Here is a 24,999-nt window from a genome sequence, read left to right on the forward strand (position 1 = left end):
AAATTAGCTGGGCGTGGTGGCATGTGCCTGTAGTCCCAGTTACTCGGGAGCCCGGGAGGCTGAGGCAGGAGAATTGCTTGAAACCGAGAGGTGGAGGTTGCAGTGAGCCGAGATCGTGCCACTGCACTCCAGCCTGGCTGACAGCGAGACTCTGTCTCGGGGAGAAGAAAAAAAAAAAAAAATTAACCGGACGTGGTGCATGTCTGTAATCCCAGCTACTCAGGAGGCTGAGGCACGAGAATTGCTTGAGCCCAGGAGGCAGAGGTTGCAGTGAGCTGAGATCGCGCCATTGCACTTTAGCCTGGGCGACAGAGCAAGACTCTGTCTCAAAAAAAAAAAAAAAAAAAAAAAAAAAAAAAAAAAAAAAAAAAAAAAAAATTTGGATACAGAGAGACTCCAGAGGTGCACGGTGCACAGAAGGACCACGACGTGAAGATGAAGCAAGTGGGCAGCCATCTGCCAGCCGAGGAGACAGGCCTCAGAGGAAACCCAACCCTGCTGACATCTTGATCGTGGACTTCCAGTCTCTAGAACGGTGAGAAAATAGATTTCTGTTGTTTAAGCCACCCAGCCTGTGCACTTTGGTATGGCATCCCTGGCAAGCTCATTCACTAGGGTAATATTTGAGCAGAGGATTCCACAGCTAGTAACTGTTGGAAATCACTGGAATTGAGCACAAGCTTTGGGATGTTCACGTCGGTTGGAAGCACAGCATTGCTGTTTAGTAGCACATTAATATTGGGACCCAATTTTTATGTCTGTAAACTGGGGTAATAACACCTACTTTGAGGGATTTCCCTGGGGATTCTATGGGGTAATGGATGTAAAGTGCCAGGTGCACAGTAGAAGCCCAATTAATGAGGATGCTAACCCTAGCCCTCCCCAGGACCTGGGCTGGGCGGACACTGCCCTAGTGACTTTAGTGACATCATGTCCTGCCCAATGGGACTGCGCTGGGGAGGGTGGAAATCAGTGCACTTTGCAATTAAGGGAGGGTCACTTTAAAAAATGTTTGCTGAGTTAGGCCGTCCGAGGTGGCTCACACCTGTAATCCCAACACTTTGGGAGGCCAAGGTGGGTGGATCACGAGGTCAGGAGATCGAGACCATCCTGGCTAACACGGTGAAACCATGTCTGTACTAAAAATACAAAAAAACTAGCTGGGTGTGGTGGCAGGCGCCTGTAGTCCCAGCTACTCGAGAGGCTGAGGCAGGAGAATGGCGCGAACCCAGGAGGCGGAGCTTGCAGTGAGCCAAGATCGCAGCACTGCGCTCCAGCCTGGGTGACAGAGCGAGACTCCGTCTCAAAAAAAAAAAAAAAAAAAAAAAGAAGTGTTTGCTGAGTTAATAAATTTTCAAAATTTTGCCAAATTTGCAAGTAGTGCTACTTTGAATGATTTGGGAAGAATAAAAAATAGGTATATCCTGCAGCTTATGAAAATCACATGCCTATATTATACATGCACTATAGAGATATACATTTGGATACATACATTACAGACAATTTTATGTGAAAAGAGCAGGAGTCTAAAGAGGAAACAACCGATCATCATAGCACTCAGAGACAACCACTGCCCACATTTCGGTATATTTTCCTTCACTGTCTTTTCTATTGCCTTTTTTTTTTTTTTTTTTTTCCTTGAAACGGAGCCTGGCTCTGTCACCCAGGCTGGAGTGCAGTGGCTCAATCTCAGCTCACTGCAACCTCCGCCTCCCGGGTTCAAGCGATTCTCCTGCCTCAGCCTCTGAGTAGCTGGGATTACAGATGCCATGCCTACCACCACACCTGGCTAATTTTTGTATTCTTAGTAAACATGGGGTTTCACCATGTTGGCCAGGCTGGTCTTGAACTCCTGGCCTCAAGTGATCCGCCTGCCTCCGACTCCCAAAGTTCTGGGATTACAGGTATGAGACACTGTGCCCAGCCTCTATTGCCTTTTGGTTAGTAAATGAGATCAATTTTGTTTCATTTTTTTTCATAACCTTTAAACTTTTAAACATAGGTACTTTTTATGCTGTTACAAAGGCTTAATATTCATTTTTAGTATCTATTTTTCCTCCATCCCCTTGGGCCCCAATGTGGCCACAGACAGGCTCGATGTGAGGTTGGCTTTCGAGCTAGGGAAAATAAATCTGGATTTTTAAAAAAATTATTTTATTTTATTTTACTTTTTGAGACGGAGTCTCACTCTGTCACCCAGGCTGGAGGGCAGTGGCACGATCTTGGCTCACTGCAACCTCTGCCTCCTGGGTTCAATCAATTCTCCTGCCTCAACCTCCTGAGTAGCTGGGATTACAGGCACCCACCAACACGCCCGGCTAATTTGTATTTTTAGTGGAGACAGGGTTTCACCGTGTTGGCCAGGCTGCTCTCGAATTCCTGACCTCAGGTAATATCCTTGCTTCGGCCTCCCAAAGTGTTGGGATTACAGGCATGAGCCACCACGCCGGGCCATAAATCTGCATTTGGAGGTAGTGTCCAAGTTTCTGCAAAGTCATTTCATAGTAAGGAGACCTTCACAGGAGATCCCCTCACTCCATCTGAGTTCCCATGACTCTGCCCTTTAAGAAGAGGCTAGAACTCTGGAGAGGTTGAGGTCTCCTGGGAACTGAGGGACAACAAAAGTGTCAGAGATTTGGGGGGTGTGGCGGGGACTCTCCTGGCTGGCATGGCGTACACACAGGCTAATCAGGTAGAGTGAGAACTAGGGAAGATGACCCATTCCCCTCTCCCACCAGCCCCTGCACCTCCACACCCTCCCCTCTCTCCCACTTTCCCTCTCTAGTTTTGGCCCTTTCTCCACCATCTCTGCCTTTCTCTGCCCTTTTATCACTCCCACCGCCTTGGCTCCAGAATGGTCTTCACTTCTGGAAACAGCTGTGGCTTATAAGAGTTTCTTAGTTGATTTTCTTGGATTTTTTAGGTTAAAAAAAAAAAAAAATCAAAGGTCGGGTGTGGTGTCTCATGCCTGTAATACCGGCACTTTGGGAGGCTGAGGCGGGAGGATGGCTTGAGCCAGGAGTTCAGGACCAGCTTGGGCAACATAGTGAGACCCCCGTCTCTACAAAAAATACAAAAATTAGTCGGGTGTGGTGGTGTGCATCTGTAGTTCCAGTTACCGGAGGCAGGAGGATGGCTTGAGCCCAGGAGTCCAGGTTACAGTGAGCTACGATCATGTCACTGCACTCCAGGCTGGGTGACAGAGGGAGACTTTGTCTCAAAAACAAACAACAAACAAACACAAAAACCACCAAAAACACAAATATTCTGCAAACAATGAGAAGTTGATCACCTCAAATGTCTAAACTTTCCAGTTTTTATGTCTTTTTGTCAATTTGCTTTTGCTAGTACCTCTTTAAAAAAAGGTAAACACTAGAGGCATGGGTACATAGCCTTGACTTGTCCTGAAGTGAATATGGTTCCTCTGTGCTTCTCCATTTAGCCGTGTGTGGTGTTTTGATCATTTTATTTAGATCCTTAAATGAATTTGCATAGAGTTGTTCTAACTGTGAGTTGGGTAAAGAACATATAATAATGTTTCGCTTTTTGAAACGTTCTCTCTGTCACCCAGGGTGGAGTGCGCAGTGGCGCAATCTCGGCTCACTGCAAACTCTGTCTCTTGGGTTCAACCGATTCTCGTGCCTCAGTCTCCCCAGTAGCGGGATTACAGACGTGAGCCACCACACTCAGGGTTTTGCCATGTTGGCCAGGCTGGTCTTGAACTCCTGACCACAAGTGATCCGCCCGCCTTGGCCTCCCAAAGTGCTGGGATTACAGGCATGAGCCACCATGCCCGGCCTCTTTTTAATCCATTTTAATGTTTGTAATATAATTGAATTATCCCACGTCTGGTTTGCTTGAAACACTTTGGTGTTATTTTTTTTTTTTTTCTGGCTTCCTCTCCCTCCCCAGTTATATTTTTCTATATGGGCAGTGTTTCTTTCTTAACCAACTTCCCTAACTTCTGGCAATTATTTGGAAAACATAGCATTTACTGACTTTGACATAGTTATACGCCTCTTCTCCTCCCCACCATACTTTGGAATGTACTCTGGGGTTCCTGTCCCAGTTTATGGCATTAAATTGCTTTTGTTTTTACATTCTATAGTCTTCCTTTCAAGATTTATAATATTTGTATACCATTTTGTTGCTCTGATTATTTAAGTTAATTGAATGTTTTAAGTAAATGAATTATTTAGCACAAGGTCTCTTCTCCCAGGTCATCCCAGCTTGTGAGTCATTTATTTGAATTCATCTCTTGGTTGTGGGGACCATGTCTTCCAGTGGCTTTCCAGGAAGGACTGTGAATCTCAAAGCATAACTCAGAAATATTTCATGAGCTGGGTAACTAATTCACAAGCACACCGAGGAGACAGACATTAGATTCTTACCAAGGGACAAAGACCTAAATAAATAAATAAACAAACCAACCAGTGGGAGGATTTATAAAGACAGAAGAAAAAGGTGCCAGCCTAGGCAGGGTGATTTTTCTAATGATTAGCTGGAGGCTATCAAAGAGGCTAGTCTGGGTGATCTGTTCTGGAAGAGATTGAAGAGGTCACTAGAGAAAAAAAAAAGTTATCTGTGGATTTTGCAAGATGTCTTTTGAGTAAAGCTGTGCAGTACACGTGGCAGGCTGTCCCTACACAGTGTCTGCCAGTATGGCCTGGCATCCCCACCTGACAGGCCAGCATCACTCCATTTCTCTTGGCAGAATGTGACTGCAGGTTTGAGAATATCTTTCTATTGCCATCACAGTTTATAGAATTTTCCAGTCTTAACATTTTCCATCTAAAATTCTACAGATATTGTTCCATTGCTTTCTGGCAGATGAGTTGCTAGGAAAATCTATCAGCCACTTAATTTTTTTCCTTTGAATTTTGCCTAAATCAAAATTCATTTTTTTAATTCTCAGAGAAAATATTTTTACCATAATCTGGATCAACCTTTTATTTATATATTTATTTTCTAGAACACCATTTTAATCTGTAGATTCACATTTTCTTTTGTTTTAATAAAATATTGTTGTATTTAACATTTTGTGTGTGTGTGTGTGTGTCTGTGTGAGACACAGGGTCTCACTCTGTCACCTAAGCTGGAGTACAGTGGCACAACCACAGCTCACTGCAGCCTCAACCTCCCAGGCAAAAACGATCTTCCCACCTCAGCCTCCCAAGTAGCTGAGACTATAGGCATGCGCCACCATGCCTAGCTAATTTTTTTTTTTTTTTTTTGACGGAGTCTCGCTCTATTGCCCAGGCTGGAGTGCAGTGGCGATCTAGGCTCACTGCAAGCTCAGCCTCCTGGGTTCATGCCATTCTCCTGCCTCAGCCTCCCGAGTAGCTGGGACTACAGGTGCCCGCCACCACGCCCAGCTAATTTTTTTTGTATTTTTAGTAGAGATGGGGTTTCACCGTGTTAGCCAGGATGGTCTCGATCTCCTGACCTCGTGATCTGCCCGGCTCGGCCTCCCAAAGTGCTGGGATTACAGACGTGAGCCACCGTGCCCGGCCATGCCTGGCTAATTTTTTAAATTTTTGGCAGAGACGGGAGTCACTCTGTTGTCAGGGCTGGTATTGAACTCCTAGGCTCAAGTGATCCTCCTGCCTTGGCCTCTCAAAGTGCTGAGATTACAGGTATGAGCCATCGTGCTCAGCCTGCATTTAATTTCTTTTTCCTGTAATTTTGTTTTTTTCCTCAGGTATACTAATTGTCCATGTGTTAAATCTCCAGTGTATGCCCCTGTATTTATGTTTTTGTCTAACTGCTTTAATCCCTTTGGCCTTTTCTTTGAATTCCATGTAATTTTCTATGTGGAGTTTTTCTTTTTCTTTTTCTCTTGTTTTTTTTTGAGACGGAGTCTCGCTCTGTCACCCAGGCTGGAGTGCAGTGGCGTGATCTCGGCTCACTGCAAGCTCCACCTCCCAGGTTTACGCCATTCTCCTGCCTCAGCCTCCCAAGTAGCTGGGACTGCAGGCACGCGCCACCACGCCCGGCTAATTTTTTTGTATTTTTAGTAGAGACATGGTTTCACCGTGTCAGCCAGGATGGTCTTGATCTCCTGACCTCGTGATCCGCCCGCCTCGGCCTCCCAAAGTGCTGGGATTACAGGCCTGAGCCACTGAGCCTGGCCCCTATGTGGAGCTTTTCATGTCTGAGAGTGGCTTTTGTTCACAAAAGACTTTAGTTACTCAGATTTTAAGTTATATTAGTTTATAAAAATAACAAATTTAAATACCTAGTTTTTACTCTGTTTTAAATTTTAATTTATAAATATTATAATTTTATTTATATATCTAATTTGTTTATAAAATGAGAACAACTTTGACAAACTTAAGGTGACAGAACAAATTTCACTTAAACATTTGGTCCCAGTTTTATTATTAAACATTTCAACTGTATTTATAAATTTGATATATTTGATCTTTTTCCATTGAAATTTTTACTGAGAAACTTAGAGTTCCATGCAATTGTGAGAAATATACAGAGAGATCCCAAGTACCTTTTACCCAGTTTCCCCCAATGGTAACATCTTGTAAGCTGTAGTATAATATCACAACCAAGATATTGACATCACTGCAATTTACTAATCTTACTCTGTCAATCTCCCCAACACACCCTGCCACTCACTACTCCCTGTTCCTGACCCTTGCAAACTCTAATCTATTCTCCATTTCCAAAATTTTGTCTTTTCAAAAAGTTTATATAAATGGAATGACTAAGTAGCACTCTAGGATTGGATATTTTCACCAAGTTGTCAAATGAATGTATGTAAAGTTCCTTATCCGACTTGCTGTCTGCAAGGTCTGTAATGATATCCCCTGCTTCAGTTCTGATATTTGTAATTCGTGTCTTCTCTCTTTTTTTATGTCAGTTTTATTAGAGGTTTATTAATGTTACTGATCTTTTCAAAGAACCAGCTTTTGTTGTTGATTTTTTTCTACTGCTTTTCTGTTTCAATTTCATTGATTTCTGCTCTTTTTAACATTTTCTTCCTTCTCCTTTCTTTAGGTCTATTTTGATCTTTTTCTTTTGATTTGAGACTTTTCTTTTTTTCCTATTATATGTATTTATACTACAAATTTTCATCTTAGCACTGTTTACCTGTGCCCCACAAATTTTGATAAGGTCTATTTTCATTTTCATTTTATTCGGTGAATTTTCTTATTTTCCTCAGGACTTTCTCTTTGACTGATGGATTGTTTAGAAGTATGTTGTTTAGTTTCCAAGTGTTTGGGAACATTCTAGCTACCTTTCTGTTATTTATCGCTAGTTTGACTCTATTGTGATCAGAGAGCACACTCTGTATAATTTCAATTCTTTTAAATTTGTTGAGGTTTGCTTTATGGTCCAGGATATTAGCCACCTTGGAGTATGTTACATACGCACTTGAAAAGAATGTGTATTCTGCTGTTGTTGGCTGGAATGTTCTATACATGTTGATTAGATCCTGTTTATTAATGGTATTATTGATTTCTTCTATATCTTTGTTGATTGTTTTCTGTCTAGTTGTCCTGTCCATTGTTGAGAAAGTCTTTAACTGTAATTATAGATTTATTTACTTCTCCTTTGAATTCTCTGAGTTTTGGCTTTACATACTTTGCAGTTCAGTTTGATGCTTATATATTTAGGACTGCTGTTTTCTTGGTAAATAGATTCTTTTATCATTGTATAATGTCCCTCTCTGTCTCTTGTAATTTTCTGTGTTTCTAAGTCTACCTTATCTGATATTAATATGGCCTCTCCTGCTTTTCTTTAATTAATGTTTGCATGATAGATCTTTTTGCATTTTTAAAATTTCAACCTGCCTATATTGTATTTGAAATGAGCTTCTTGCAGATAACACATATTTAATTTTGTCTTTTTACACGACTATTCCAACCTCTGTCTTTTAATTGGTATATTTGGAATGTTTACATTTTATGTAATTATTGATATGTTAGAGTATAAGTCTGCTATTTTCTTTTCTGCTTGTTGTGTTTTTCAATTTTCTGTTTTCATGTTTTCCTGTGGGTTACTTGAAAATTTCTTTTAGAATTTTGCTTTGATTTTTCTTTTTTTCTTTGTTGTTTTTTTTTTTGCTTTGTCTATTACTTTCAAAAATATATCTATTTATATCCTTTTTAAGTGGTTGCTCTAGGTATTACATGACTTATCACAATCTTTTGGTGTTGTCATTTTACCAGTTTGAGTGAAGTCCAGAAAGCTTACCTCCCTTTACATCCTTTTACCTTCCCCCATTTATAATTGTCTTAAATATTTTCTTGACATACATTTAGAACCACATTAAAGTTATATTTTTTAACTAGCAAACATAATGTAGAAGATTAAGAAGAGAAAAAAGTCTATTATAATTAGCCATATTTTTGCCTACTTTGTTCTTTCTTCCTTCCTGATATTCAAATATTTTAAAAAACTGTTTCTGTTTAGAGAACTTCTTTTAGCCATTCTTTTACGATAGGTCTCCTGCCAACAAATTCTCTTAGTTTTCCTTCATCTGAGAATACCTTGATTTTCTCTTCATTGCTGAAGCATATTTTCATGGGATATAGGATTCTGGGTTAGCAGTTGTTTTCATTTGGCACTTTCAAAATCTTATACCGTTTCTTTTGTTCTTCTGGTTTCTGATGAGAAATCGACAGTCATTCAAATAGCTTTTCCTCATAGGTGAAGTAAAGTAGGTTTTTGTTTTGTTTTTTTTTCTGGCTGCTTTCAATTTTTTTTCTTTTGCCATTAATTTTCAGAAATTTAATAATGCTACATCTTGGCATGGATTTCTTTGGTTTTGTACTGTTTCAGGTTCACATAGCTTTCTAAATCTGTTGGTTTATTTTCCAAATTTGGAAAGTTTTCAGCCATTGTTTCTCTGAGTACTTTATTAACCTCACCCTCTTTCTCCTTTCTTTTGGGGTGACCAATCACAAGAATGTTAAATCTTTTTGTTATAGTCCCGTGGGTCCCTTAGGCTCTGTTCATTTTTGTTTTCAGTCTATTTTCTCTCTGTTGTTCTGACTGGTGATTTCTATTGTTCTATTTCCCAGTTCACTGTTTCATATGGTTTGGCTGTGTCCCCACCCAAATCTCATCTTGAATTGTTGCTCCCATAATTCCCAAGTGTCATGGGAGGGACCCGGTAGGAGGTAATTGAATCATGGGAGTGGGTCTTTCCCATGCTGTTCTCGTAATAGTGAATAAGTCTCCTGAGAGCTGATGGTTTTATAAATGGGAGTTCCCCTGCACTTGCTGTCTTGCCTGCCACCATGTAAGACATGCTTTGCTCCTCCTTTGTTTTCTACCATGATTGTGGGGCCTCCCCAGCCATGTGGAACTGTGAGTCCATTAAACCTTTTTTTCTTTATGAATTACCCAGTCTTGGGTATGTCTTTATTAGCAGCATAAGAACAGACTAATACACTATTTCTTTTCTTTTCCACTTCCATTTTGCTACTGAGCTTTTTATTTGTGATTGCATTTTTCAATTCTAAAATTTCTTTTTAGCTCTTTATATCTTTCAGGTCTTTGCTGAAACTATTTTTACATTTGTTTCAAGGGTGGTCATAATTGCTTGTCAAAGCATTTTTATTGTGGCTGCTTTACAATCTTTGTAAGATAATTTAACATTTCTGGCATCTCAGTGCTAGCTAGTATCTATTGATTGTCTGTTTTATTGAGTCCGAGATCTTTCTAGTTCTTGGTATCATAGTTATTTTTAGTTGAATGCTGGACATCTTAGGTGTTATGAGATGCTGGATCTTACTTGTACCTTCTGTTTCAGCTGTCTTTCTCCGACACTACCCAAGCAGAGGAATGGGGGGCAAGCCTTGTTACTGTCAGGTGGGATTTAAAGTCTAGGTTCTCCATGCAGCTTCCTTTGACACCTGAATGGGGGTTCCTCATTACTGCTGGGTGGGAGTGGGAGTTCTGGGTCCCCACTAGACCTCCACAGATGCCTTCCTATCTGGGAGGGGTAGAAGCGCCTTGTCGTTTTTCCTCATGTGGCCTGCACTAACATCAAGAAGGTAAGGTGGCCTCTTGATTACTAGGTGGTGGTAAAAGCCCTACTGTCAGCTAGACCTCCTCTAATGCCACCTCAAGGTGGAGTGGGAAGGGAGTTTTGTTATTGCCGGGTAAGGGGTGGAAGTCCAGGTTCTCTAGGGGTCTCTACCGACTTTGCAAGGGGCGAGGCTCATTAGTGCCTGGAGGGATTGAAAATCCCAGCTGCTACTTGGCCTTTTCTGACCTCGTCCTGGTGGACAGGTTGTGGTGCTCATTACAACCTGGTGAGGGCGACAACCTAGGCTTCCCCTTGGCCCATGTTCATGTGGCTGGGGACGCTGTCTGGCTAGGGTAGACCAGTCATTTTTGCAGTGTTTTCTGTCTTGCTTGGCTGCCCCTTTCCTCACCCATTTCCTACTGGGATAAAGAGGGTTTTTATTGGGATTTTGCTTTTGGAGGGTTACTTTTGTGTTTATTTAGTCTGTATCCATTGGTATTGTTGAGTTTCTGGCTTCCTCAAGCTGCAAGTCTGGTGATTTAGGGGATAAAGAAAACCCAGAAAACTTAGCACTTTGTCATTCCTTGAGCCGTGAGGTCGCTAGCTGACCTGCTTTCTTCTCTCCACCTTTCAGAGTCTTCTTATGCTTGTTTTACATATGATATCCAGGAAGTTTAGTTGTATTTAGTGGAAGGAATAGGAAAAAGTATGTTTTTTCCATCTTCTACCAAGTCTTGATTTCCTTTTAAAACACATTAAATGGATCACCCAGCAGCTATGAAGCAAGACCTTCCTATGTGCCATACTCAACAACCCTCACTGATTTTAAAATACTGTAAATCTAGTTCTCTTTAGTATTATAATAGTATTTACAACTTCATCAAATTCTTTTATGTCTGCCCATTTAAAACTGTAAGCCTGAGATCCATTTTACTTTTAAAATTGAATCACTACCTAATGTATTAGACAGATTTCACTAATATGCCAAACACATGTGAACATTACAATGATGTCAAATAACAAACATAAACTGGATATTCATAAACCTAACTTTCCTGGGATGGAAAGACACTTAAGCATGAAGAGAACAATTTGTCTTCTCAAACAGGCTGAGGTTACTGCATGGACAATTCAATGCCTGTATTCATTACCTTTTCAGGCAGGCTGTGGTTGCTTAGAGTGAGGAGTTGTTAGACTCAAACACAGACTTCAGAGCTGCAGGTGCCCAAGGTGATCCTGCCCATGGCAAGGAGAGTGTGCTGGCTTGTCATTTAGGGTCACTGTGGCAGCGGGGGACTCCAGGTTCATCCCCTCAGCTGAGGCCATTTGCAACCGCATGTGCCCTGGATTCAATCCTTTCATAATCTTTCAATCATACCTCCCATTTTGGGTAAAATTCTATAGCTCACACCCAGCCTGCTTCTCCCACTGATAAGGTACATCTAATTTATTTAACCCCTGACTTTGGTGCCTGGCTATTGGCCACAGGATTAAGACAATTCTAGGCTGGGCACAGTGGCTCATGCCTATAATCCCAGCACTTTGGGAGGTCGAGGTGGGCAGATCACCTGAGACCAGGAGTTCGAGACCAGCCTGGCCAACATAGTGAAACCCCGTCTCTACTAAAAATACAAAATTTAGCCAGGCGTGGTTGTGCATGCATGTAGTCCCAGCTACTCGGGAGGCTGAGGCAGGAGAATTGCTTGAACCCGGGAGGTTGCAGTGAGCCAATATTGTGTCGCTGCACTCCAGCCTGGGTGACAGAGTGAGACTGTCTCAAAAAAAAAAAAAAAAGACAATTTTAATGACATGCTAAAGTTGGAGAGTCTTCACCTTGCAGTGTTCAAGAGCAGGTGGTTGACAGGCTAGATCTGGGTTTGAGTTCCAACTCTCTGGGTCTCCCTTGGCTAAACCTCTGTTTATCTGCATACCATAAGGTTAACAATTTTCATCTGAGAGGGCTGCTACAAAGATTAAAGTGCAATTTGTTTTTTTGTTTGTTTGTTGTTTGTTTGAGATGGAGTCTTGCTCTGTCGCCAAAGCTGGAGTGCAGTGGTGCGATCTCGGCTCACTGTAAGCTCTGCATCCCGGGTTCACGCCATTCTCCTACCCCAGCCTCCTGAGTAGCTGGGACCACAGGCGCCCGCTACCGCGCCCAGCTAATTTTTTGTATTTTTAGTAGAGACGGGGTTTCACTGTGTTAGCCAGGTTGGTCTCGATCTCCTGACCTCGTGATCCGCCCGCCTCAGCCTCCCAAAGTGCTGGGATTACAGGCATGAGCCACAGCGCCCGGCCCCACTAAAGTGCAATTTGTTTGGCAAACTTTATGTCAATAAGTAGTAACTATCTTGATTTTTGTAAGCCTTTACTCCATATCACTGATTTGTTTTCAGCATTGTTGACTCTAGCTTTGCTGGTTTGATGATGAACATGATTGCCTCTTTCACGTCTTTCCATAGCTCTGACAGTTCTCTTTCATCTCAATTCATGGCTTACCCATTGAACTTGGAAATCAGGCTTTGACTTCCTTGAGAGTGTGAAGCAGTTATTAACTGGAAATTTCTTGTTTTCTCCAGAGAGTCTTCCAAAATATTCTTATCCTGTATCTGTTCCCTGCTCTGCTTTCTTGCTTTCTCTTTCTCTTCCTTTCTTTCTTCCTTCCTTCCTTCCTTCCTTCCTTTCTTTTTTTCTTTCTTTCTTTCTTTCTTTCTTTCTTTCTTTCTTTCTTTCTTTCTCTCTCTCTCTCTCTCTCTCTCTCTCTTTCTGTCTGTCTTTCTTTTTCTTTCTTTCTTTCAGTAGAAATTCCGCCCATCCTTTGTGCTGCTTTTGTTGCATTTACTCACCTTTGAATGGGGACCATTCTACCTTATCTGCTGTTTGCCCTCAAAGGTGTGGGTAGATGTGCTTTGACTCCCTTCCCGGTTTATCTAGGAATCTCTAGATAACATCCACCCACGATGGAGACCTGGACACTGATACCTTTTTTCCTGTTTAACCTCAGAGTTGCCTAAAGAGGGTTTGGTAGAAACTAGATTCCTGGACAGCCTTCCCCCGGAGCTTGTCCCTATGAATTGGTTGAACACCTCAATACCATGACCCAGCTCTAAAGAGGTGGGGACATGGCTTGCTTCCTGGGTTTTGGGTTTGTTCCTCCATTTTGGGGAGGTACAGCCACTTTGTCGAAAAGCTGGGCCTCTGTTTTCAGAGACAGCATGTGGTGCTAAGTGGACTTGCCTCTCAGCCTCACGCTGCCTAGTCCAGGGACCCTGGGCAGACAAAACAATGCCATGGTGTGGCCTGCTCCCACTTCCATTAAGCCAGCGTGGAGTGTGGGTAGGGCTGGTGGAACCAGAATCCAAACGGGTGCTCTCTGCTCATCCTTTTTCCCCAGGAGTTGAACGCCCTCCAGTCTAGGGACTGGGGACCTGTCAGATCTCCTGAAGCTCCTCTCACAACCATGCCCAGAAAGGAAATTCATGACTCAGCTCCCTGAGTTCTCTCTGCACTTTGGTTTTGTCTTTATTCTAGGTCATTTTTTATTCTTCTTGCTGGGTATCTGGAAAGATAGGTTTTGTAATATAATATAATGCCACTGTCGTTTTTAGAAATGCTTTGGAAAAAATTGTGAGACAGCAAAATGCATCTAATTTTTTCTCCATTTCTCCATCCCCAAGCCACTTCTCCCAGTCAGCTTTTTGAGGGACAGCCCTCCCTCCCCCATCCCGCCTGTGCTTTATGTCAGAGCCCACTCAGACTGCCCCACCCCTGACCAAACCTAGGTCTTAAGTGCCCTTAGGTCAGTGCTTCCGGATTCAGAGTGACCAAGGGATTGCATTTTAATTACTTTCAGGGAGCAGAACGATTTCAACCCTGGTCTCCTAGATTATAATCATCCATCCCACAGGCTGTCTGATGGCAAGAATTTTAAGCCCCATTTAAGGTGGACGCTAGAATTATTTCTGGATGGAGCAGAGTAGCACAAGCTGCTGAGCTGCAAATCACTGTGATAGTGGCTGCCCAACCCAGTAACCCACAAGGCTAGCACGCCTTGTCAGTGCCACTGTGGCGTGAATTAGACCTTTTTACAGGTTACATCAATGCGGGAGAAGGAAGGGCAATGATGGGCAACAGTGCTGAAATATCTGGTGCTCAGAAACTTCCTTCCTCTTTATTCCTCTGTTAGGTCCCTGGGGAGGGGAACAATGAATGGGAAACCCTAGCACCGCCGCTAGGTAGCATACAGTGCTATTAGGTTGGTGCAAAAGTAATTGCGGTTTTTTACTTACTAGCAAAACCACAATTACTTTGCACCAACCTAATAGTAGCTGAACAAAAGTGTTTGTTGAACTTAATTGATCTTACAAGACTATGCCAACATGGAGGAAAAAAGGAAAAGAGCCCATCTTGGAATCAGACCTATCTTTGCTCAAAGTAAGACTCTGGAATGTACCATCTGTGCAACTTGAGGCAAGTTATTTCACCTTTCTGGGTCTCGGTTTTGCCATGAATATGAAAGCTAGTCGTGTCACTTTAGGAGAAGCGGTTTGTGTTAGTGGCAGGTGCGTCCCCTCCCAATAGGTGACAAGAACACGCCCTCTCCCGTTTCTGCGTTACCTCCCCCAGGCCACGCGGTGGCGCTGCGTCTCTGCAGCGGCCCGGGTCTCTCTAGGGCGCTCGGGCGTGCTGGCCCCTGGGGACGCCGAGGGCGGCTGCGACGCGCCGAGAGGCCGCGGTGAGTGCAGCAGCACTGGGGGGGTGGTCGTCCCGACCCCCGGGCTCCCGGCTGGGAAAGAGCAGCTGGGCTGCGCGGAGCAGGCCCCCCTGAGCCCCGGGAAGGAGCGCAGCGCAGGGTGTGGAGCCACCCTCAGCATCCGACCGCAGGCGGGGACGAGAGCCTTGGGCAGGAGCCGGGAGACCCCTTCCCTGACCCCTGACTTGCCGGGGGTCCCTGGCGTCACTTCCCCGCCACCGAGCCTTGGACCAGAGGGTTTATAAGGCCCTTTCGGTGCCGGCGTTGCGGGGTCGCGGGTGATCCGGGGGTCTGTGCTCTGATTCCCGGCCCTGCCCGTCTCTCTTACAGGCTCTCCCACCTGTCACCCTGGCCCTTCTCTGCTTGGACGGTGTCTTCCTCTCCTCAGCCGAGAATGACTTCGTCCACCGGATCCAGGAGGAACTGGACCGCTTTCTGCTGCAGAAGCAGCTGTCAAAGTAGGCTCATGTGAGGGGCGAGGGTGCCGCCTTGCTGGGAAGGGCAGGGTTCCGAGCCGCCTGTGTGCCTTCCCCCAGGTGGTGCCTGGCAGCTGGCTCTGACCTTGGCCTTTAGTTTTTATAACGCCAGCTGCCTCTTTTAGCTGCATCTTTGTAATTCTGAGCATCACCCCCAGACTGATGGGCCCCGGCACAGGGATTGGGGATGGGACCTGTGGGTCCCTGCGATCACCTCTCTCTATGCTCAGATCCTTTGCAGTCCATGTGGGACCCAGAGGGGCAGAAGGGAGCCCAGTGTTAATCCGCGATTAACCTGGGAGTGGACCTGGTAGGGGCCAGGCCCTGGACACCTGCTCAGCACTTCTTCCCCTCCCTCCCCAGGGTTCTTCTTTTCCCCCCACTCTCCAGTCGCCTCCGGTACCTGATCCATAGAACAGCAGAGAATTTTGATCTCTTGAGCAGCTTCTCCGTTGGGGAGGGCTGGAAGAGGAGGACGGTCATCTGTCACCAGGACATCAGGTGTGTAGCCTCCCACCTTGAAGTGCCTGCAGAGGTGGTGTGTGGGTGGCCAGCTAGCTGGTCAGCCTTTGGAAGGGCAGGGCTGGGTGGAACCAGGGCTGGGACCCCCTGCTGCTGCCATTCCTAGCCGCAGCCGCTCAGCCAGGGCTGCCTTTTGCATCAACAGTGGAGCCAGATATGCAGTCTGTGGAATTCACTTGGCAAAATCAGCTATATGGTTGGGCCAAAAGAGAGAGAGAGATCTGTTTAAGTAGTGGGTGTGTGTGGGGGGCCTCCCTAGCATTCCTCTCAGTGAGCTTGTGCCCCACAGAGACCAGAAAAGCACCTGCTGGGCTTTGGTCCCCTCTGTTCCCATGTGCGTCTGACAGTGAGCATCTCACTTTAATGACTGTGATCCTAGTGTTTGAAGTGACATGTTTTTCTGATAGCATACTTCTTAAATGCAAGAGCTTACCTCCCCTGGTGTGTAACTGAAGATGGACTTATCTTTAATTTGGATCACAGCACTAGAGGGCAAGCTGGCTGCTCTGGGCTCATTCAAAAGTGACAGCCTCCACTGTGATGCCTTCCTAAGGGATTTTCGAGGGTCATTTTGGCTGTGGTTTTTGCCTAATGCTGACCTGAATGTCTCTCCTGAATGACAAGTGGCTCTAGTAAATCATTTTCCTTTGGGCCCCTACACACTCTGATTACCTCCTCCCATTCCTGCTCCAGGGCACCCAGTTCGGATGGCCTCTCTGGCCCCTGCCGCGCTCCTGCCTCCTGCCCCAGCAAGTACCACGGTCCTCGGCCCATCTCCAACCAAGGAGCAGCTGCGGTTCCCCGAGGTGCCCGGGCTGGCCGGTGGTATCGTGGACGCAAGCCTGACCAGCCTTTGTATGTGCCCCGGGTGCTGCGCAGGCAGGAAGAATGGGGGCTGACCTCTACCTCGGTGCTCAAGAGAGAGGCCCCAGCTGGCAGGGACCCAGAAGAGCCTGGAGATGTTGGTGCTGGAGACCCCACCTCTGATCAGGGACTCCCTGTGCTGATGACTCAGGGAACAGAGGACCTAAAGGGCCCAGGACAAAGGTGTGAGAATGAGCCACTGCTGGACCCTGTTGGCCCTGAGCCTCCAGGGCCTGAGAGTCAGTCAGGGAAGGGAGACGTGGTGGAGATGGCCACACGGTTTGGGTCCACCCTGCAGCTAGACCTGGAAGAGGGGAAGGAGAGTCTGTTGGAGAAGAGGCTGGTGGCAGAGGAGGAAGAGGACGAAGAGGATGGCCCCAGCAGCTGCTCGGAGGACGATTACAGTGAGCTGCTGCAGGAGGTGATGAGGCTCTTGAGCCCAAAAAGGGAGGGCGGAGGTGAGGTGGGTGTGGCCGTGGGTGGATGGGGACCAAGGGTTATGGTGTGGAGAGCAGGGGATGTGCAAAGGGAGGTAGGGCTGGGTGTTGGGTGACAGGGATTCCTTAGGGAACTCAGGAGATGAGGTGTGGATTTGGGTCCCAGCCCAGCCATGTAGTTGCTGCTTGACCCTGGGCAAGTTATTTTGTTTTGCTGAGTCTCAGTTTCCTCATCTGAAACTAAAACCAGTTGATAATACAGCCTTCACTAGGTCATGGAGATGGACTGTGTGTGCAAGTACATCGTCTTGTGTTACGGATGCCAGTCATGGAAATTACTCTTTAGCCTGAAGTTTTATCTTATAAATCTTGTTTTCTTGGGACTGTGCGACTGCCCCGAGACTGGCTGTGGGTTCAGTTGGGAGGGTGGCATCTTTTATGGCTATTTTATACATGAAGAATGCAGACCACAGACCTGCCAAATATCACATCACTAGTAGGGGCGGGAAAGTTCTTGGACTTGCCCAGCTCTGCCTCTTACTGACTTTGCACTTTGGGAAAAATTACTTAACTCTTGGGCCTTCAGTTTCCCCATCTGTAAAACAGCTTTCTAGAATACAGTTTTCAGGATTCTATGGAACATTATGTGTGTAATTGCCAGTCACTTAGTGGGGACTCCATACAAGTAAGTGCCGTCCCGTAAAACCCACGCGTCTTGACGTCTTGACCTTGCAGCCCAGTCTGCCTGCTGCTGCCTTTCCCAGACTTTTGCCAGGTGGGCCCCTTCTCCCTGCAGAGCTCTCAGCACGTGGGCTAGTGGTTTGGGAGCTCTGCGTGTCCAAGCTCCCCTTGCTAAGGGTCCGATCTCTCCTAGATCACAGACAACCTGACGAAGAAGGAGATTCAGATAGAGAAGATCCATTTGGACACGTCCTCCTTTGTGGAGGAGCTGCCTGGAGAGAAGGACCTTGCCCACGTGGTAGAGATCTATGATTTCGAACCAGCGCTCAAGACGGAGGACCTGCTGGCAACGTTTTCTGAGTTCCAGTGAGTGGTGGCTGGGGAGGTGCTGCCTTCAGAGAGGAGCTAGGGTACTTCTCTGTAGCTGGGGGTGCTTGCCTGCCCCACACCCAGCGCCTAATGCTTCAGCAAGAGAGACAGAAAGTGGGTGTGTTGCCTGGGCTCTGTATTCCTGGGCAGTTCTCCCTGCCGGCCGTCCCTCGGGAAAGAGAGCACTGATTTGTTGGTTGTAGGCACACCCTGCAGGCCCTAGACCTGGGCTGCCCCCCTGCATGGCCACACGCCTGCCAGGATGCCATGCGCCCTCCCTCAGTCTCAAGGGACATGGCAGCCTCCTCTTCTCCTCTTGCCTGCCTCCTAGCGGCTGCTCAGTGTGTCTCCAGCAGGCTACGGGCCAGCTCCATGTGGGAACTGTTTCTAGGGTGCACTGAGCAGCCTGCTGGGGCAGAGTGGAGGTCGGAATGGTGGCCAGAAGCTGTATTGAGACACGACTTCACTCCTCCTCAGCTTCCCCACATGCCTTTAGATCCATCCTCCTGTCTTTCCTTCTTTTTTCTTTTCCTTTTTTTTTCTCATTTTGCCTTCTCCCCTTCCCCTTCTTTGTTCCTGCTCAGGCTTTCTTTCTCCTCTTTTTTTTTGAGACAGGATCTTGCTCTTTTGCCCAGGCAGGGGTGCGGTGGTGTGATCACAGCTTGCTGCAGCCTCAACCTCCTGGGCTCAAGTGATCCTCCCACCTTGGTCTCCCAAGTAGATGGGACTACAGGCATGTGCCACCGTGCCCAGCTCTGCCTAGGCTTTTAGAAACCCCTTTCTGTGGCTGGGCACGGTGGCTCACGCCTGTAATCCCAGCACTTTGGGAAGCTGAGGAGGGTGGATCATGAGGTCAGGAGATCGAGACCAACCTGGCTAATACGGTGAAACCCTGCCTGTCTCTACTAAAAATACAAAAAAATAAAATTAGCTGGGCGTGGTGGCAGGCGCCTGTAGTCCCAGCTACTCGGGAGGCTGAGGCAGGAGAATGGTGTGAACCCGGGAGGTGGAGCTTGTAGTGAGCCGAGATTGTGCCACTGCACTTCAGCCCGAGTGACAGTGCGAGACTCCCTCTCAAAAAAAAATAAAAATAAAAACAAAAACCCCTTTCCACGTGGCCATTGTTAACTCTGCTTCCTAAAGCCTTCCGCTGTGCTCTGCTCCTGAGCAGGAGAGCCGAAGGGGTGGCTAGGGGCAACACGTTCTGCTCTTCTGTTCTCTACCTTGATGGTGCAGCCGGGCTGGGGCCCCTGTGCCTTTCTCTGCCCGGGTGGGGCCACACTGCCTTAGGCCTCTCACAAGCTGCAGGGTAGGTGGCACCTTCCTGAGCAATAGGAATAAAGCTGACAGGAGCATGGTGGCCCTGCTGGTTTGAGGTCCTATACCCCTCCCCCACCACAGAAACCCTTTCTTCCCCAGCCTCAGACACCATGGCCTTGGCTGGGCTGAGACAGGCCTGGGGAAGAGTCTCTTCCTCCTTGGTGTCGTGCCATATGAGCTCTTTGAGTCCTGGCTTCTTTAGTTCTAGAAACTGGTGACCTGCCTGACATTGACAGGAGTGACATTTGTCTTTCTGAAGCCGACCATATGGGCTTCAGAGGAAATTTGCTGCAAATGGTTGTCTCCGTCCCAGAAGAGATGGGACCTTGCCTCGGGCTGGTGGCATCTACGGGCTGGAGGCGAGGGGGTGTGGCTGCGGGATTCGAAGAGGAGTTTGACTGCTTGCTTTCCTGAATGTGCTGTCTCCTCTCTCCCCGCACAGAGAGAAGGGGTTCAGGATTCAGTGGGTGGATGATACTCACGCACTCGGCATCTTTCCCTGCCTGGCCTCAGGTAAGGCACCCCCAGTGGGCCCAGTCCTTGCTCGGATCCCTGTTGAGAGGGAGGACCCTTGGTTCCCTGGGTAGAGGCCACCATCTCCTGGGCGCAGGCTCAGCTGAGCCAGTGGGCTCTGGGGGTTTTGTTCCCAGCCTAAAACCCAGGGGGAGCTGAGCGGTCTCTGGCCGATAGTAATGCGCCTTAATGAAGAAGCCCTTCCTATTGTGTTAATGCTTTCAATGAAAAGGCATCAGATTCAGGCGACCTTTGCTGAGGAAGGTCACGAGCCAAGCCCAACGGATGTCCCTGTGTTAAATGAAACCACAGCAAAGTGCTGCTTTAACGGCCAAAAGCATTTGAATTCTGGAGATTTCATATGGTTCAAGTAGACACATTCTTACTCGATGTTCGCTTCAGCCTCAAGATGTAGGTCAGGTTACCTCCATTGTACAGCTGGAGAGACTTAAGGGTCCCAGAGTGTCAGGGGTACACTCCAAGTTACACAGCCTCTCAGTGTCACAGCTCGGGGCACCACACTGCCTCATGACTCCAGTGCTCCTGTCTCCCTCAGTCACTTGCCTGCATTGCCTTGCCACACCACCGTGCTTACATTTGGTATAATTTATAGTTACCCGCGCCACGCCCCCTTTACTGGTCTTCCCAGAAACAGCCTTCTGAAAACCCGAGCTGGGGCCTGGGAGCGCCATTGCTGCTGGGGCCCAGTCCTCAGGAGGGAGGGGGCAGCATTTAGGGAGGGAACAGGGCAGGGTGGGGTCTCAAACCCCAGAGAGGGAGATTGTGGAAAGGAAGGCAGGGAGGGAGGCCAAGAGGCTGCCCTGTGCTGCGAGAGGAATGAGCTGTGGCTGGGGTTGGCCATGGCGTTCTGATCTCCACAGACTATGGTGAGAGCAGGGTTCCCTTGCTTCAGTTTCCCTTGCTCCAGTTTCCTCTTCTGTAGAACAGTGGGCAGCTTGGACCTGAAGCCTCTCCCAGCTCTGCTCTGCCATACTCTGTAAATAGTCGGGGTGCTGCAACACCAGGCATGACTCAGGGCAGTGAACGCATGTTCCCTGGAGGGTCTTGAGTGGTGAAAGGGGGAGAGGTTGTGTTTAGCCCTGGGGCTTTGGAAACTGGGAGCCCGCCTCTTCTGATGCCAGAATCACAGCCTCACCAGTGCTCTCCCTGACCAGCCTGGGGTGGGAGTGTCCTCTGAGCGCAGGTGTCCCTGTGCAGGCCTGTGGGCCTCTGGGGGACAAGGCAAGCAGGCGGCAGTCGTCTCTTGCCCATCCAGGGCGGTGTCGGAGCAGCCCTGCCCTGAGCTTTGAATAGGTGCACAACACGGCTGCATGGGTTCGGGGTGGTGGGTGTGCCACGGGATCCTGAGGAGGAGGGAGTGGCTCCATGCCTGCTTTCTTTCCACAGCTGCTGAAGCCCTGACCCGGGAGTTCTCGGTGCTCAAGATCCGGCCCCTCACGCAGGGAACCAAGCAGTCAAAGCTCAAAGCCTTGCAGAGGCCAAGTAAGGAAAGTGGATGTCCCTGAATAGGGAGGCTGTGTGTGCGTGTGTGCGTGTGTGCGTGTGTGTGTGTCTGGTTTGGGCAGGGTCTTCCCCTCTGTTAATTCTTCCCTCTTGACTTCTCTGCTCTTTCGGAGCCCTGGGCTGCAGTAGCCAGTGGGGCTGTGTTCCCCTTCCCTAGTAGGCCTAGGGGGGTCTGGGGCAGGGGTCTCCCTTGGGGAGTGGCATCTGCCAGCTGCTGTGCAGGGAGGCTCTCCTGCTCATACCCTCTTCTGGGCACAGGGAAAAGCTTGGTCCTTCTTCTGAAGGGCCCTGGAAACCGTATCCCATAGGGCCGGGAAGGGCCTGGGCTTTGGGGTCCACTCCGGGACCCCCAAATGGCTCTGTCAGTTACTTCAGTTGGTCTCAGTGACACTGAGGAAGTCTCTCAGTGTGTGAGTTGGTTTCTTCTTCTGTAAAATAAGCAGACTCTTCAGTCTGAAGGATTGAATGAGAGCCTGGCATACCTGCCTGGAGCCCTGAGGGCACATAGAAGGTACCAGATAACCGTTATAGCGCCTCCTTTTCCCCTTCTACTTCCAGAAACCACGGTGGGAGATTTTAGACACGAGTTTTCCGTGACTTCCAAGTAGCAACTAGTAAAATGGACCTGCAAGAGGCTTGCCGAGGCCGGCTGTGCTCTCGTGGGTGGTTACGTAGCCAACATGGTCCAGGGTTTCTTGGAACAATAAATATCCTGTCCATAGGTCTGTGAGCTCTGGGTGTTCGATCCTGACTTGATACCCCTCCCAAAGGACCCTAAAAAGCAGGGAGGTGTGCAGGATGAACCCCTCAGCCCCCTCACTGTAGAGACAGAGAAACAAGGGCATGGAGAGGCGACAAGTTTGGGTCAGCATCCCCTGGGGGGCCAGGATCCCTAAGTCAGCCCCCTCTCATGAGCATCCGGCCATACCACGGGCACAGCTGGGCCGAGGCCCCACACGTGTCACATGAGAGGCTGGCTCTGATGGCTTGTACGGCTGCTGTGTTGCTGGGGGAGAGGCAGCCACGACCTTGTGTTTAGGTCCCCACCGTGGGGTTTTCCTTCTAGAACTCCTGCGTCTGGTGAAGGAGAGGCCACAGACAAATGTGACTGTGGCCCGGCGGCTGGTGGCTCGGGCCCTGGGACTCCAACACAAAAAGAAAGAGCGGCCTGCTGTCCGGGGTCCGCTGCCGCCCTGAGGCCTGGAGACCCAACTGGCCTGGATCTGCGTCCCGACGTAGCTGGTGCCCCCAACACCATAAGCCTTCACAGACGCCAGAGCAGCCCCGCACCACCCTCGAGCTTCACCATGGGGTGTGGTGGGCTTTAGTTTAGTCCCAGAAATGGAGAAAAAATAAAAACTCACGTTGTTCTAATGTGATCCCTTTGAAATGTGGTCTGTAGGGGACGCTAGGGGGTGCTATTCCACCTTGCAGTGCAGGCGGGCAGCTGCTGAAGGAAGGTCACTTGAGGAGCTTAGCCGGGAGGATCCCCACTGGGCCTGCAGGGCCTCTGTGCAGAGCCTGCCCAATTTTGGGAGCTGGGTTGCACCTGCTGTGTAGCACCTGCCCACACTCCTTTGGCAGTTCAGGTATCCAGCCTTCTGGCCTGTGCTGTGGGACAGTTCTGGGACCCCTGGGCTGGTCCTGGTCTTACCTGTCAGTCAGTGCCAGTTCCTGCAAAATAAATGTAAATGTAAACAAAGGCAAGAGGTGAGATCTGAATGCGCGCCGATGCCCTCATCAATTGTGGTTTGAGTGGAGTTGGTGCCAAGGTGGTCCTGCCTACCCTCTAGTTTGCTGGGCCCTAGCATGCTGTTGACACAAGGGGAAGTCCCCTGTGTCTGGGTGAGTGGCTGGCTTGGGCCAGCCACCCCCACTGCCACTGGGAATTGCTGGGAGCCCCTGTCCTGTGAACGGATGCCCTCTTGCTTTCATAAGCTGCCTGGTGGCTGTTTAAATGTAGACTGCCCATCCAGCCCTCGCACAACTCCTATGCCTTCTGACAAGTTTCAGTAAAAACCACAGGAGTTCAAGAAAGATCATGACTCCTGTTCCGTTACTTTTTGTGATCTCCTTAGACTGCTTCTCCCAGAGGGTAGGAGCTGCCCCTTTTGGAGTCTATTGAAGGAGGTCCCCTAGTGGCCACACTGGGCTGGAGGGGATCTGGGGACCCATGTCCACCGGAGGAAACCATGAATGTACCTGAAGCTCTGCTTCTGGCCACTGAACATAGGAAGCCTGCTGCTCAGGGCCCAGGTGCTGTGGGTCAAAGGAAACACAGACACGTTTCATAAATCTTTTATTCCAAGTTTCAAGTATGTGTAAGTGTCTGTGATGACACATGGTGCTCAGTGAGCGCCCTGTCACCCAGGACCCTGGTTATAGCACCGTTGAATCAAAAACCCACAGAATTGGAACAATAGGAAGATGAGTCACTTACACAGGTGGGTTGGTTTTTCCTTAGATTTGTACTTCCAAGGGCCCAGATGTCCAATATTAAATGCCAATAAATTTGTGCTTCAAAAGTCTGTGAAAATATAATAATAGTATCTTGAAAAACAAGGGGTTGGGGTTGTGGAGAGGGAAGCACCAAGTCTGAGCTCACCAAATCAGAAAACACGTGGCACCATTATCTATGTGACTATAATAGACTGGAGGATTTCATTGGAAGAGAGGTCTAGATATTCAAGTTTGCTGAAAATGACCTAAGAGGAGGAGAAATGGGATTCGGCCTGACCCTCTCTGGGGGGCTGATGAGCCCGCATTTGTCCACGTGTCACTGGAGAAGAGCACGGCTCCACTGTGTCTGTGGTGAGCTCGGTGGCTTGAATAGGACAAGCTGATGACAACCTGTCTGTGGGCCTCATCCCGGTCAAGACTGGCTCTTGGTGCTGCTCCAGCAGCTCTGTGGACAAACCCCACCCCCCAAGGCCTTCTCAGGCCCCAAGGGTCAGGTAGCAGCCCCCCATGAATGACGGGAGGGTCCTCTTCCTCCTGAGCTTAGACACAGCTGTAGGGGTCTGGACAGGGTGGGGGCCGGGCTGGGTGAGGGCACGTGGCATTCGTTCAGACTCAGTTGTTGGGAGAAGTCCCACGGAAGATGTGGTACGGCCTGAAGACAGGAGTTGACCACGCAGGCTTCTTTACTGCGGGGACAGCTGGTTGTTTAAGAGCCCGCTGAAGTGCTCAAACTTTTTTTCCGTCTCTTCGCTGAAAGAACCACCTGAAGAACAAGAATCGGGTAGAGAGAGTGGGCAAATGAGATGCTCGGGCCTTGCCTGAGCCAGGGGAGTGGGCCTCAGGGGCTCTGCTGGGGCCTCCTGTGTGTGCCCTCCTCAAAAGGACAGGTGCCAGGCACTGGCCATCTCTAGGGCTGGGCACATAGCAGGTGCTCTGTCAAAGTTGAGTGAACGAGTGAATAAATATAGCGCCTTTAATTTTAACCTTTTGCCAAGAGTGAGGCCCATGACTTTTCCTGCAGAGGAAAAAGCTCTGCCTTCCCTTTTGTTCCCCAAGTCCTATCATCCAAGGAAAAAAGTGTCTTTATTG

General features: G+C 48.0%; 2 protein-coding genes across 4 annotated transcripts in view; one reads left to right on the forward strand and one right to left on the reverse strand.

Moving 5' to 3' along the window:
• The first annotated feature begins 515 nt into the window (after positions 1 to 515).
• On the forward strand, positions 516 to 22,829 carry R3HCC1 (R3H domain and coiled-coil containing 1). Of its 3 annotated transcripts, none has more exons than XM_019032305.3 (8): positions 516 to 535; positions 15,075 to 15,202; positions 15,584 to 15,721; positions 16,436 to 17,027; positions 17,918 to 18,090; positions 19,856 to 19,926; positions 21,334 to 21,429; positions 22,517 to 22,829. In XM_019032305.3, the coding sequence occupies exons 4-8, from the start codon at positions 16,749 to 16,751 to the stop codon at positions 22,645 to 22,647; spliced, it is 750 nt and encodes a 249-aa protein (XP_018887850.1). In that variant the 5' UTR covers positions 516 to 535; positions 15,075 to 15,202; positions 15,584 to 15,721; positions 16,436 to 16,748; the 3' UTR covers positions 22,648 to 22,829. The 3 variants fall into 3 exon arrangements, with proteins under 3 accessions (XP_018887850.1, XP_055204914.1, XP_055204915.1); XM_055348939.2 differs by lacking the exon at positions 516 to 535 and adding an exon at positions 2,622 to 2,692; XM_055348940.2 differs by lacking the exon at positions 516 to 535 and adding an exon at positions 2,634 to 2,692 and having other exon boundaries at positions 22,009 to 22,829.
• Positions 22,830 to 23,736: 907 nt separating this feature from the next.
• LOXL2 (lysyl oxidase like 2) overlaps positions 23,737 to 24,999 on the reverse strand; it is a 107,086-nt gene continuing 105,823 nt past the window's right edge. Inside the window, exon 14 of the mRNA XM_004046781.4 lies at positions 23,737 to 24,673. Within this exon, the coding sequence (XP_004046829.1) occupies positions 24,594 to 24,673 (80 nt within the window). The 3' untranslated portion in view covers positions 23,737 to 24,593. The remainder of the gene's footprint in view (positions 24,674 to 24,999) is intronic.

This window comes from Gorilla gorilla, chromosome 7 (assembly GCF_029281585.2).
Source record: "Gorilla gorilla gorilla isolate KB3781 chromosome 7, NHGRI_mGorGor1-v2.1_pri, whole genome shotgun sequence".
In the NCBI taxonomy this organism is placed as follows: Eukaryota; Metazoa; Chordata; class Mammalia; order Primates; family Hominidae; genus Gorilla; species Gorilla gorilla.